The sequence below is a fragment of the Microtus pennsylvanicus genome, chromosome 2, assembly GCF_037038515.1.
Source record: "Microtus pennsylvanicus isolate mMicPen1 chromosome 2, mMicPen1.hap1, whole genome shotgun sequence".
NCBI classification, from domain to species: Eukaryota; Metazoa; Chordata; class Mammalia; order Rodentia; family Cricetidae; genus Microtus; species Microtus pennsylvanicus.
The window spans coordinates 98,512,369-98,526,861 of NC_134580.1; the positions used below are offsets into that span (position 1 = coordinate 98,512,369).

Consider the following 14,493-nt stretch of genomic DNA (forward strand, 5'->3'; position numbering starts at 1 on the left):
GTTAAAGTAAAGGTTGGCTACGCTTCAATCTACTGACCCAGAGAGACTCGTGAACAAGGAGAGTTCAGGAGCAGGGGGTGCCCAGATCTCCATGGAAAGGAGAAATAAAAGGGATTTCATGAGTAGACTGAGGACAGATGAGGTGGGAACATGAGTGATCAGGTTGGGATGAGGTACTAGAGGGGTCTGGTGCTAAGGGGACAGCTGTAGGGCATGGCATTTCAGGTTGGGTGGAAGCCTGGAATATGGGAATCTCGCAGTAGTCTACCGGGAGGATCCCAGGTTAGACTTGGCAATAGTGGATAAATAGCCTGAACTGGCTGTCTCCTGTGACCAGATTGGTGCCTGGCTCAACTGTCATCAGAGAGGAGTCATCCAGCAACTGATGGAGGCAGATACAGAGACCCACAATCAAACATAAGGCAGAGTTCGGGAATCCTGCAGAGGAGGAGGAGAAAGGAGCATAGGAGCCAGAGGGGTCAAGGACACCACGAGAAGCTCACACCATCAACTAACCTGGGCTCACAGCCACAACTGAACCTAAACTAGCAACCAGGGAGCCTGCATGAGACTGACCTAGGCACTCTGCATATATGTTACAGTTGTGTAGCTTGGTCCTCTTGTGGGACTCCTAACTGTGGGAACAGGGGCTGTATCCGACTCTTTTACTGTCTTTTGGGACCCTACTCCTCATGCTGGGTCGTCTTGCCCATGGAAAGATGCTTATCTTACTGCAACTTGCTATGCCATGTTTTATTGATACTCTGGGTGGACACGGAGAAGAAATGGGTTGGGGGGGGTGGGAATGAGGGTGGGGTTGAAGGGAGAGACTGAAAGGAGAGGAAAGAGGAGAAACTGTGGACGGGACTTTTAAAAAAGTAAATCTTGTTTAATTAAATAATATTAGATGTAATGTATTTTATTGTAGTATACCCGAAATGATATTCATAAAAATTAAATAATGAAGTATAAGAAACTAAATGTCTTTCTGTGGTAGTCTATGTCCCAGATAAATGGCCTTTCTACTATAAAGCAGACAGAAAAAGGATAAAGGCATCATGGTACCACCTCATTCCTAGAGCCCAATATGTGTGAAAATAGCCAAGGTAGAAGAGAAGAAACAGTGGCCGCCATTGCTCTACCTCAGGTGCTCGGGCTCTATGCCAAGCAGCTTATCAACTTCTGACCTGCTATTTCTCCATAGATAAGGAAGCAGGAGGCCCAAGCAGTTGAGGAACTCTTCTGAGGTAACAGGATGACAAATGACAGAGCAAGGGATGGAGCCCCATCTGATTCCCAAGCAAGGCTCTTAACCACTCTAATGAGACCAATACTGAGCTACTGCGCTTTAATTGCTGCTGTAACTTCTTAGCTGCGCCTCGGAGGTGAGTCAGGAGGATGCTGGGCAGGCAAGGACAGGCCAGTGACTTCTTTATCAGGGCATAGGGGAGAAAGGCTGTCCTAATCCCTGACTCTCCTTTTTGCATAGCAAGAGCATGCCTAGTTTCCCAGACACAAACTTCTGGGAAGAAGGTGGCACCAGGAAGAGGAAGGAGAGCAAGAACTAGCATCTAAGGAACAGTGGGGCTTGGGGGAAGGGGGAAAGGGAGGCTAGTGTAGGGTAGAGAAGTTGCGGGAAATCCTGGCGGCCCTTGGCTGCTCATCACCTGTGACTCTGAGAAGGGTCACCTGGAAGAGGCCCCATACATCCACAGAGCAGTCACCTTGGTTAAGGGGTGGAGTCATGTTCTCGTGAGGGCTGGGCCACCCCACAGCGTCCCTCACAAGTTACATTATGAGGCTGAGTTGCGGGGTGTGGTGGATGCTAGTGTGTATGTATGAAGCGGCATCTTCTAGAAACAGGCATGATGACTTTGCGGTTGAGGCTCAGGATGGATTCACCAAGCCATGGACCAGACAGAGGGAAGGAGAGAGACCAGTAAGGCCTGTAGGAGGTGAGGGGGTCCATGGCCTATGTGACCACCTCTCACTGCCGGAGAGGTCACACAAAGTGTGAATCACCAGGCCTTCCCAAACCCTGGCAGTCAGCGGAGGGACGCAGAAAGATAACCCATGTTACCTAAAGACGCCCTTTGGCTTTTGTACAGTGCTATGTTTATCAGATGGAACTTGTTCAAGATGTTCCCTTCCCTGCCCAATAGGCAGGGCTGTGAGAAGACCAAATCAGTACGCTCCCTCAGACTCCCTCTGAGTTGCACGCGGCCGCACGAAGAACACTGCTGTACCACTGTGTGGACTGTGTATCTGTGCGGTTTGTCCCAGGCACACTCTGATAGATCTGTCACAAGCGTGACCGTACTTTCTTCTCAGTAACCCATGGACAGAAATAGATACCCCTCTGTCTTAGTCCCTGTTCTGATGCTGTGGAGGAACACCATGACCACAGCAAGTCTCATAAGAGAAAACATGTTTTACTGGGGGCTTGCTTACAGTTTCAGAGGCTTGGCCCGTCATGAGCATAGTGGGGAGTATGGCGGAGGTACGGCAAGCAGGGTGCTAGAGAAGTAGTTGAGAGCTTTATCCTGATTCAGAGAGACAGAGACAGAGACTGGGTCTGGCTTGGGCTTTTGAAACCTCAAAGCCCACGCCCAGTGACATATTTCTCCAACAAGGCCACATCTCCTAATCCTTCTAATCCTACCAAAGAGTTCCACTCCCTGGTGACTAAGAATTCAAATGTAGGAGCCTATGGGGGTCATTCATATTCAAACCACCACCTCCTCAAAACTATCTGTGTGACCTTGAAAACGTGGTGATTCAGAGCACCGGCCTCTCTTCCAGAGGACCTGTGTTTGGACAACCACTTAGAGCTGTACCTCCAGCTCCAAAGGGGGGTCTGACACCCTCTCCTGGCCCTGTGGATAACTGTGCACAAGTGACATACAGATGTACACTTACATAGATACACACTTACACAGAGCTTTCAAAAAGTCTTAAAGGGGAAAAAAAAGCTGCCTAATACTGCCGAGCGTTAGCATCTCATCAGATGCAGCTGTGAATCCCTGCCTGGTGGAGTAGCAGATACACTCATCAGTGAAAGGCTACGACCTCTGTTAACTGATTTTCTGAACACAGAGAAGTAAGGACAGGCAGGTGATTGCGGGGGAGGAGGGGCCACATCCAGAACAGAAAGAAGTGAACAAAATATGACATCTATATTAAATGAACAAAATATGACCTCTGAAAGGATGCAGGTGATCTTATTCAGAGTTGGGGGCGGGACGGAGGGGGACGACAGGAGCCCTTCCCCCTCAGAACACAGACTTACCTGAGAGCCGCAAGGAGCCATGGGAAGTAAAGGTGGGCACACAGCCGTTTCCAGGCCCTGTGTATCTTCAAATCCACTGCAGTTTCTTCCTGGCCCACTGTCTTCTTCCCCTTGTAGGCTCTGTGGGACGAACATGTTGGTTTCTATGTCATGGTGGCCTTCTGGGGCTTGGATTTTTCCAGCCATGTCTGCATCGTTGGAGCACGGGCTAGACCGTGCAGAGCTGAAGCTGATACTTAAGAGCAAGGTGTCCTTGTGGGGCATCCTAGGGGGACGTCAGGAGCTTTGTGAGAAAGGAATGGTGCCATCAGGTTCCTCCTGGAGAAATGTCAGGTGAATTATTAAGGACGGAGGGGAGGTCACAGCTTTGCTAAGGGAGCTCCCCTCTCGAAAAATGCTTCTATAGTCACTGGTGAAAGAAAGGCTCCCTGCCGTGCGGAGGGTCAGCAGGCAGCTAGCGCTGTGCGCAACCCACACCAGGTAGTGTTTGGTGAGGGGAGACCCGCGTTTCAGGGCCACGTGATTCGGGCTCGGGGCTGTCTCCAGCTCTACACCAGAGAAGCTATTTTAAGTACGAAACTCAATATGTCACAGAGAGGAGGGGGGCGGTGGAGCGGCCGAGCGGCCGAGAGGCCGAGGCTAGCAGGTCCTAAAGGAGACTGTATTCCCGGAAAGGTAAATCCATCGCTCAGATGTTGCTGTCCCTCAGCGCCCCCAGATCTCTATTTTGAGCCCTGAAAACAAACATCCACCTCTAGGCTTGGAGCAGAAGGTTCACCCTGCCTCTCATTCATCTCTTTCTTTGGTTTGATGAATGATATCAGCTTTAAAGAGAACGCATCGTGGTATTACGTTTAAAATCACAAAAGCAAAAGCAAGCCAGGCCTTCTAGAATAAATAGCAGGCCGCTCTCCTGACCGCTGAGGCTGAGCCATCCTCCAGGGCTCTGACAAAGCACATTGGCTCAGGTTTTCCATTTCTCCGGGGTCTGGAGCCTGCAGAGCTGTGGCCAATGCAGGCCAGTAAGTAGGAAAAGAAAACTGGTCAATATCAGATATGGATATAGCACTTTATATTATTTTTATTTGTCATAAATAAGGAGAGATAAAGCTTGGATTGAGAGAGAAAAAAAAATCTATGGATGAAGAATTCTAATCGACAAGGGTATTTGAAGCCAGGTTATCTTGAAGTTAAAGAGAAAGCCACAGGTAAGACCCAGAAAGCCCTTGATTCCAAGTGAATCGTGTGTGTGTGTGTGTGTGCGTGTGTGTGTGTGTGTGTGTGTGCGTGAAAGAGAGAGCGAGAGAGAGAGAGAGAGAGAGAGATTAGAAGACTTTCTTAAAATTTTTATTGCATGCATGTGTGTGGGTATGTGTGTGTGTGTTCACGTGTTCATGCACGTGTGTGTGTGTGTGTGTGTGTGTGTGTGCATGTGTTCATGCACGTGTTGAATGGGCAAGTACATAGGGAGGCCAGAGGTCAATTCTGGATGTCTTCCTCAGTCACTCTCCATTTTATTACTCTGAGACAGTGTCTCTCATCAAACCCAGAGCTTACTAATTCAGCCCTAGGATCCGCTTGTCTCTGCCCTCATTCCCAAAGTGCTGGAGTTACAGACAAATGTTTGGGATTTTAAGTAGATTTTGGGGAGCTGAGCTTAAGTCCTCCTGCTTACACGGCAGGCACTTTACCTCCTGAGCCATCTCTCCAGCCCCAGAAGCAAAGGTAAATATGTTGGAACCTGATGAAGGCAAAAGGAAGCTTAGGCACCTCCATGCATTCTCTACCTGTCCTAAGCAAACTTTTTTTCCTTGACACTCTGCCCACTCCATCTATTCAGGTAAGACCTAGAATGACATTGGTGCATGGGTACAGGCAGCTGACCATGGGTCTGATCTGGTGCCAGTGTGTGTCATGGCCAGAGTTGAAGGTATAGACCAAGCATGGTGGAGCTCCATAGAGACCAGCTCACTGTACCTGAAAGGCTAGCGACCCAGCCTCATAGGATGCGCCTGTGATTTAACCCTTAAATATCCCCTATAGGCTCATGTTCTGGTCACTTGTTCCTGTCTGTGGTCGGTAGCATCACCTCAGCCCCTAACATCCTTATCCAAGAAGTCTGAGATGTTTGGTTGGAAGTGTCACCCTAGCTCCCTGGCACTCATTTTGGAATGTTGGGTGGAAAGCTCCATTTCAAGCCCTCTCCCTTGGGAGTTTGCCTCGGTCCAAACTCCACCTCCGAGGAAGTTGGCCAAATGGTGACTCTTCCCCAGAGAGGGTCTAGACCACTCCCTCAGGCTATTTAAACTGCTCCCCAGAGAATGAACAGTGGTCTTTCCAGTTCTCCTTCCCCCTCTATGTGTTTTCCCAGAGGGCCACCAGGGAGGGCTGCCATGCATTAAACCTGGGCTTTTTCTAATTTGATTTGATTTGGATTATTGCGTTGGCGAAGAGGCTTATTGGTCTGGAAAATACTTTACAGTTCCCAATTGGTGGCATTGTTTGGGGAGCTGGGAACCTTGAGAAGGTGGGGTCGAGCTGGCAGAAATCATAGCAGTTATAGACCTCTGGAGGTGATAACCAGACCACTGACTCTGGTCCTGCTCCCTGCTTCCTGGTCTGATGCACGCAACGAGGCTTCATCAGGAACTTCCCCACACCTTCCCACTGTGCCTCGCCTGCCATGATGGACTGAGCCCCCTAAAACCATGAGCCAAGATAAATCTTCCCACCATGCAATTGTTCTTACCTGGCATGGTAAGACCCATGATGTCACACACCTTTTCCTCCTCTCTCTCTTTTTAAAATTTGCATTTATTTATTCATTTTTATACACTTAAGAAGTTGGGGGGCTGGAGAAATGGCTCAGCGGTTAAGAGCACTGACTGCTCTTCCAGAGGACCCGGGTTCAATTCCCAGCACCCACATGGCAGCTCACAACTGTCTGAAGATCCAGTTGCAGGGGATCTGACACCTTCACACCAATGCACATAAAATAAAGTTAAATAAACAATAAAAAATATTTAAAAAAAAAAAAAGAAGTTGCCATCTTTCCTTCCACAAGGTGGGTCCTGGAGATTGAAACCAAGGCTTGGTGGCAAGCGTCTTTACTCGCGGAGCCATCTTGCCAGTGCACTTTCCTCCTCTTCTTCCTTCTACCCTCCAAGACCCTCTCCTTGCTTGGGTCATAGCTGCCTACTGTGCTCCATGCTCCAGAGCTTTGCCACAGCAGGAACTGCAAAGAGGGTCCAAGTGGGGATAACTAGGGACTTAGAACGAGGGGAGGGAACTACCACGAATCCCATCCTGTGCGCAGAGAGAAGCCCAGTTGAGCCTTCGTGCTTGCAGGTCTGAATCCTATAAGCATTGTTTTAAAGGGGTATCTCAAGGCCTTGCCTTGCTTATTCCTGTAAAACGACATACTGAATCTACATATATACATACGTGCATGCACATATACATACATACAAATAAAAAAATCAATCAAAAGAATTACAACTTCAGCCAAAGCAACAACTGCAATGGCATTCTTACACTCCACACAGGGCGTCCAGAGTCTACTCCACCCCCCATCCCTTCCAGAGCACCTGGTCAATTATCTCCAAAAGGTTCCATTCTCTACTTGTGTAGAATGAAGCAGACCTGTGTCCTCCAGACAGATGCTGCAGGATTATTGGTGATACTGGGGTAAACCACCACCACCCCTAATGACAACTGTACTTCTTTTACTTAAAAAATAAATAAAGAGGGGAGAACTATTTCCCAGAACAAATGTAATCAAGCCAATTTCATTTTCTCATTGACTTTCAATAGGATAATAGTTATTCTGTTTCCAATTTTCCACTTAATTTTTTGGAATCAAGTCTTCCCTACATATCATAAAAAAAACTGTGTGTCTGTGTGTGCATGTGTGTGTATGTGTGTGTGTGCATGTATGTGCTCATACAGACATACATGTATGCACTCAGCCATCAGTGTGTTTATGGAGACCAGAGGTTGACGTTGGCTGTTCTCTATTGCTCTCCATCTTCTTTTTAATTAATTAAGTTGGTGTGTGCCCTCTTGTGCACAGGTCACAGTACACACTTGGAAGTCAAAAGACAACTTTATGGGAGTCTGGTTTTCCTCCCACCTCGCTTTGAGGCAGGCTCTCTAGGTCTTTCTGCTACTGCCCACTTTTGCAAGCTCCCAGTCTGCTCTGTTTCTGTCTCTCATGGTGCTGCAGGAGAGCTGAGATTATGAATGCCCAGCACCACATCCAGTTTTCTACATGAGTTCTGAAGATGGGGACTCAGGTTGTTGGGATCTTATCCTTTAAGCTCTCCCCTTTTTTTCTGAGCCCTGGGATCTCCTTGCCTCTACACCCATCCCTCCCCCAAGAGTACAAAACATACCAACATGCCTTGCTTTTAGATCGGTGCTGGGTATCTAAGCTGGGGGCTTCATGCTTACACAATAGGGACTTTGCCCACTGACCCATCCCCCAGTCCCACATGCCATAAAGGTTTATCCACGGCATAATTAAAATGGTAGTAGTCTCCACTATATTAAAAGTAATCATTTAGGGTACTGGAGAGACGGCTTAGCAGTTAAGAACATTTACTACTCTTGCAGAGGAACCAAGATCAGTTCCCATCCCCCCATCAGATGGCTCACAACTATCTACGACTCCAGCTCCAGAGGATCTGATATACGCTTCCTGTGGGTGGGGCCTTCATTCCACAGGGAACGTTGCCCTCCCATCCAGTCATCCGAGAGGTGGAGAGGTTGATGGTGTTGGGGGCCTCACAGATACCTAACCTGCCTGCGTCTTATTTTATTTTATTTATCTATTTTGATTTTTCAGGACAGGGTTTCTCTGTGTAACAGCCTTAGCTGTCCTGGAACTCTCTTTGTAGACCAGGCTGGTCTTGAACTCAGAGAGATCCTCCTGCCTCTGCCTCCCCAGTGCTGGGATTAAAGGTGTGTGCCATTACCCCTTGGCTATTTTCTTTTTAACTTAAGAAATTACACTCCGTTTTGCCTGCATGTATGCTTGTGCAACACAGTGTATCTGGTGCCACGGGGGGCGGGCAGAAGAGGGTGCTGGATCCCCTGAAACTAGAGATACAGACAGCTATGAGCTGTCATGTGGGAGCTGGGAATTGGAGGAGCTACTGGAGGAGCAGGCAGTGCCCTTAACCACTGAGTCATCTCTGCAGGCCCGGCCTTAGTTTTTTAACTGTTTTCCTTACCTATGAAATGAGGATGGCGATGACAGTAAGCTCACAGAAGCAGGAAGCAAATGCTGGGCACAGCCCATGCCAGCTCTTAAGTGTTGCTTCCAACCAAAGACCACAGCTGATTCTACGGGCAGCACATATGTCACACCTCATAGGATGAGACCCATATGGTATCACTGCTGTGTCTCATGAAGGTGGCACTTGGTAAAACCTGCATCCGTAACGCCATATGAGTTCATCGTCTTGTGGGAAAACAGGACTTCCCTGATCCTAGGGGAAGAATGCTGGCAGGAAGAGAAACCCAGGCACACAGTGGAAGACTGCCTGTAGAGGCCTTTTGAATCAGGCCCTGCAGGCTGTAGGGAGCTGGCTGTGATTCTGCTATCCCTTCCCGCTGTGGGCATGAAGCCTGTGAAGTCCTCCCAGCCTCCCTCTCCAGAGAAATAATGGGAGGTGCCCTGCTTGGCCCCACAGACCACTCTGCTGTGGGCATAGTGGGTAACTCCAGAGTAGCTGCCCAGCAGGGGGCCGTCAGTGTAGCACGGGGAGGGGAGGGGACAGTAGGGGATACACTGTCCACCTTCAACAGTGACACCATGTGGCCCTGAGAGCAAAGCCAGACCAAGCAGCAGCCACAAGCTTTGGCTGAAGGTTGTTCAGTTGCCTCTTTCATGGCGAGGGTCACAGCATCCTAAGTAGGGTGGGGTGTTATAGTTACCACGGTGGGGAAAATCCAGAGAAGAAAGAATCTTTCCAAGTTAAACTGGTTGGAGACTCAGAGTGAAGGAATCTGGGAATTTAGGAGAATACAATCTCAGTTTAAGCTCCAAGCTAGGCAGCTGTTCCATGGTGGTACTTGGGGGGCTGGCTATCACCCCCGATTGTGTGGAGCATTGAGGTCCCATTGTGAAGATGTCGCAGTGCAGGAGAAGAGCCACCTTTCTCTGCTCACCCTTGCGCCACAAGAGACCACTTTTCATCTTATTGCTGACGTCAGCCATTGGCCCCGCCCACTTCGCAGATTAGTCAAGACTAATCCTGACTAATTGCAGGTGTCGAGAGTCTTGCACGCTAGAGGAGCGTAAGCACCAGCAGCAACTTCTGGCTTCACCGAGTTGGGAAAGCTCCACATTGACTCACAGAACAGACGGGGATAGAGATTTAGAGTGTTGGAGGTCAGAGCCTGGAATGAGAAGCAGCAGGACTCTGTCCTGTTCACACCTGCAAGCCCGGCATCAAAGAGACATTTATTAACAGGCTCTGAGCACCTCACTTGAGCAAGGCGGCTGTTCTGGGCCAATCCCAGGGCCAGGGAGATGACATACTAAGATAGGCTAGTCCTGATCACGCCCTCACCACCCATGGCCACCAGGCCGGAGTTGTCAAGAGAGAAGTGATGGGAACACTTACATGGTAGACACAAATGCTGCATCTCAGCCCCCTATGCACAAGTTGGTACTTTCAGATTCTTGTAATATACCCTTTCCCCCCGGGGCTTGAGGACTGAACACAGGTCCTCAAACATGGCTAGTTAAACATTCCTTTCAATAAACACTTTTTATTTCTTGTTAATTTGTGTGTGTGTGTGTGTGTAGGTTTGTATGCATGAGTACAGGTGCTCACAGAGGCCAGAAGAGACCATTAGATTCCCTACAATTAGTTAAAGGTGGTCATAAGGTACCCTATATGGGTGCTGGAAACCAAACTCAGGTCTTCCGTGTTAGAGATGGGTTCCCAATCTGAAGTATTTCAGCAAGTCAGGAAATATAACCTCTACAGATCAAGCAAACATATTCTTCTGGAATCCCATTGAACTTATATTCTTAATAGAAAGAGGTCCTGTGCCATACTCTGAGTGGTCAGAGCTGGCTCCCAGTCCTATGCAGTTGGCTGACTCGAAGGGCAGGCTAGGCAAAGCCCAGCTGTGAGAGCAGGATGCAGCCTGGAGCATATAATGCAACCCTAGGAAAGAGCTGACTGGCAGAGGAACTTTTGCCCAATGGCATCTTTATGAATTTCGTCAAACCTGGTGCCTCCTTTGTCTCATTTACCCCTCTGCTAGAAAAGACAACCTATCTCATTTGCCTTTCTCATGTTCTGCAAGAACAGATAGCCCAAGCTCTTAGCTGGTGTGGGAGGTCCTTCTGTCTATGTGTTGCTTTTATTGGTTAATGAATAAAGAAACTGTCTTGTCCTGTGATAGGGCAAAAGAACAGAGCTAGATGGGGAAAACTAAAGTGAATGCTGGGAGAAAGGAGGCGGGGTCAGAGAGACACTATGTAGCCCTGCTGGAGACAGATGCCGGAACTTTAGCCAGTAAGCCACAGCCACGTGGCTATACACAGATTAATGGAAATGGGTTAAGTTAATATGTAAGAGTTAGCCAATAGGAAGCTAGAGCTAATAGGCCAAGCAGTGATTTAATTAATACAGTTTCTGTGTGATTATTTCAGGGCTAAGAGGCAGGGAACTAATTAGCAGTCTTCTTTCAATACTTAGCCACTGATCCATCTCTGAAACCCCATAGAAAACTTAAGGCCAATCCTGACACACAGAAAATTGTATGAATTCTAGGTGTAGGTGTGCAGCCCATGAATGCTCACTGTTTGCGGTGGTTGCGTGGTGCTTTCCCAAAATTCAAATCTTAATGCTTAATGCTCAAAGTCATAGGTAGATGGCACGGTGGTATGTAAAGGTGACAGGAATTTAGGAGGTGATTGGGTGATGAGCTCTGTCCTCACGGATACACTAACCCACCCATAGATCAGTGAGTTAGTGAGTTAATGGGTTATCTCCAGAATGGGTCTGTTATAAAAACTAGTTAGGCTGGTTTGGGTTCCTCTCACCATGTGATTTCTCTGCCATACCACCTCGTTACAGCAGAATCCTCACCAGCCAAGAGGGCCCTTACCAGATGCAACCCCTTAACTCTGGCTTTCCCAACTTTCAGAGGTGTAAGAAACAAATTTCTTCTCTTTAAATTACTTGACTGTGGATATTAACAGGAAGCAGACTAAGTTGGACATACATGCATAACCAGTGCACCAATCAAAACACAGAAGACTAACTAAAACCCCCAAACATCCTGGGCTTCCTTCTATCCTGGCTCCCCTGGTCCCTCAAAGCACATCCCGAGTTCCTATACCATAGTGAGTTTGACCACTTTGGGGTCTTTATGTAAAAGCAGTCAATCAGTATTACTCTCGTAAGCCTGGCTGCTTATAACCAGCATTGTATTTATACGATCCATCCACATGTTGTGTGTAGGACAAAGTGTTCATTTCCATAGCTACTTAATATCTCATTGCACAACTAAGTACTATGGGCATCCTGGCTGAGAACAAAATCCCAAGTACTTGTATGATGTGAGGCTTCCTCTAGGTATTTTATGTTTTTGAATTAAGTTCCCCTTTGAATACATATGTAAACACTGGTTACAAACTACCATGTAAGACTGCTTCATGAGTTTAAGGACATACTGTAAGGTAGGAGAGATGGCTCAGTGGTTAAGAGCACTTGCTGCTCTTGCAGAGTACCCAAGGTTAGTTCTCAGCACACACATGGTGGCTCATAACCAATTGTAATTCCAGTTCCAGGGATCAGAAGCCGTCTTCTGAGTTCTTCTGTCCCAGGCATGCACATGGTGCACTGACATATATGCAAGCAAAATACTCTTGTACAAAAAATAAAAATTTCAAGGGGTATATTGTATGAGAAGTTTACAGCGATGCATATGTTCTGTTCTCTTGAAGACCAAGGGTCTCAGTCAAACTCCTTGGGGCCACTTCACAACACCATCCCCTAGTGGTAGGTCAGCTAAACTGCAATCTTCACTCAAGTTAATTGCTAGCTAGGTTGAAAGTGCCCAGGAGTTGCTAAAATTCTTAACCTGGGGGTAAGCCATAACCAACATCTACTTCTCCTGAAACTAAGCTGCCAGGCAAACCAAGGCATGGTTCCACCAAAACTTGCTCTGGAGTACTTATAGTTTATTGGGCTTCCTTATGGAGCACAGGGGAGGGGTTCCCTACGTGGGTGTGAGGGCTCGCTTCTCCAAAGGCAGCACCTGGAGCAGCAGGTGAGGACTTCTTCTTGCCCCAGAGACGAGCCCCCAATCAGTCTTCCTGGGTCTATATGCTCTAGCCCCTCCCTGAGGCCTCGTGCAATTAAGGCCAAGTTACAGCCAATAGAGGGATACTCAGGTGTGCGTCTCATGACCGCTCCCTCCACGAAGGGGTTTAAATAGCCAAAGGCCCAGCTGGGCTAGTCCTGCTGTTCTTTTACAAGAGTCATAACCAGTGGTGATTGCTTGGCCTTGAGGCTAGTTATGTTCAACACCAGGATATAATCTTTCGTTTTTGAAAAGAGATTTTAGTTATTTATTTACTTACAGAGTTATTTATGTAGCTCTAGCTAACCTGGAGCTCACTCTGTAGACCAGGCCAGCCTCCAACTCAGCGAACACTTTGTCTCTGTCTCTTTAGTGCTAAGACAAAAGGCGGGTGCCACCATGGCTGGCAACTTTTTATGTTTATGTTATGTGTATGAGTGCCTTACCTGCATGCATTGTGTGTGTGCCTGGCTCTTAAGGAGGCCAGAAGAAGGAACTTGAGTAAAATTGTAAGCAATCATATGGGTGCTGGAAACGAACCCAGGTTCTCTGCAAGAACACCAAGTGGTCTTAACTGCTGACCCACCTCTTCACCCCCTGAAAGGATATCCATTTATGTGCATAAAGTACCCCATTTCCATGAAGTTGTGTCAAACAAGTACTTATTTAAAATTATTACATAAAAATTTAAAATAACTACTGGGTTGGGGTGCAGCTCAGTGACAGATTGCTTGCCCAGCATGTGTGGGCACCTGGTGCGTGCCCAGCATGTGTGGGCACCTGGTGTGTGCCCAGCATGTGTGGGCACTTGGTTTGTGCCCAGCATGTGTGAGGGCCCTCACATACATACATGTAGGCAAAACACCCCTACACATCAAAATAACAATAATCATCAAGGTATATGCCAGGATTTGAACCCAGCCCTCACCCACAGTCAGGATCTCATCAGTTTCCTTCCATCGGCTGCACCTCACTGTTTATGGCTCTCTCGGGGTTCACCCTCACACGCCAGCCCCTTCCATAGGTGGGCTAAGGGCTCTCATTTTCTCCTGAGCTCCACTGGGGGGCAAATACTTGTAACTCCTCTTCCTCTGTCCATTCCCAGAAAGGACACATGTGTGTTTTTCCTTCCTCTTCCTCTGCCTGGGTAGCAGCAGTCGCCAGTCCCCCGTCCCTCTGTTCTTGCCCCACTGCCAGTGCCAGGTGTTAGGTCAGACGGCCAGCTTGTCTCTGCATACTCAGGACCTTCTCCACATACGCACTGAAATTCTCTCATCCTAACAACCCGCTTTGTGCTGAACAAGCTCACTCCCCTCCTAGCCTCGAGCAAATCAGGGCCAGGTTGGGCCACAAAAGCCAGCTGTCCTAGATTCTATGAGATGCTGAGAGATTCTTGAATCCTGGCTCCTGGTATGTTGGCCAATGCAGCGACTGCCGGTACTCCGTTCTGGGACTGGGGATTACCAGTTTGTCGTGACTGTGAAAATGGTTTTGGCAGCACATAGGATGGCCAAACAGATGAGCTGAACTCAGGTGGCCTGGATTTGGGTCCTGGCTCCACCCTTAATGCCTCTGTGGCTTGGAGCAAGTTATTTCGCCACCTCTCACCTCAGAAAATAACTTTTAGGCATGACACTTACCTCCCTAGGCTGTTGTGAAAACTAAATGGGAAAACGAAAATGCTTAGCATCCCATTGGTTACGCTCAATAAACGGCAGCCATCGCTTTTCACTTGGCCGCTGATGCAGAGATCTGCCGAGTCGTTTCCCAAGGGTTCATTCTGTCCTCTCAACCCCTGTCTGACTTAGCCGGAGATAAAACATCTTACTGGCTCACTTCACTTTTCCATATGTTTACTGCATGCATATATA

At 48.0% G+C, this 14,493-nt stretch overlaps 1 protein-coding gene across 2 annotated transcripts in view; it reads right to left on the reverse strand.

The window, feature by feature from the left end:
• Positions 1 to 3,874, reverse strand: part of Pla2g4e (phospholipase A2 group IVE) — a 79,103-nt gene extending 75,229 nt beyond the window's left edge. The window contains exon 1 of one of the 2 annotated variants that reach the window (XM_075961871.1): positions 3,290 to 3,381. Coding sequence is in view for 1 of the 2 variants with exons in the window: in XM_075961870.1 (XP_075817985.1) it covers positions 3,290 to 3,553 (264 nt within the window). In the remaining variant the exon portion in view is untranslated. Of the gene's footprint in view, positions 1 to 3,289 lie in introns of both variants that reach the window. The other variant, XM_075961870.1, reaches the window with a different exon arrangement.
• Positions 3,875 to 14,493: the final 10,619 nt, after the last annotated feature.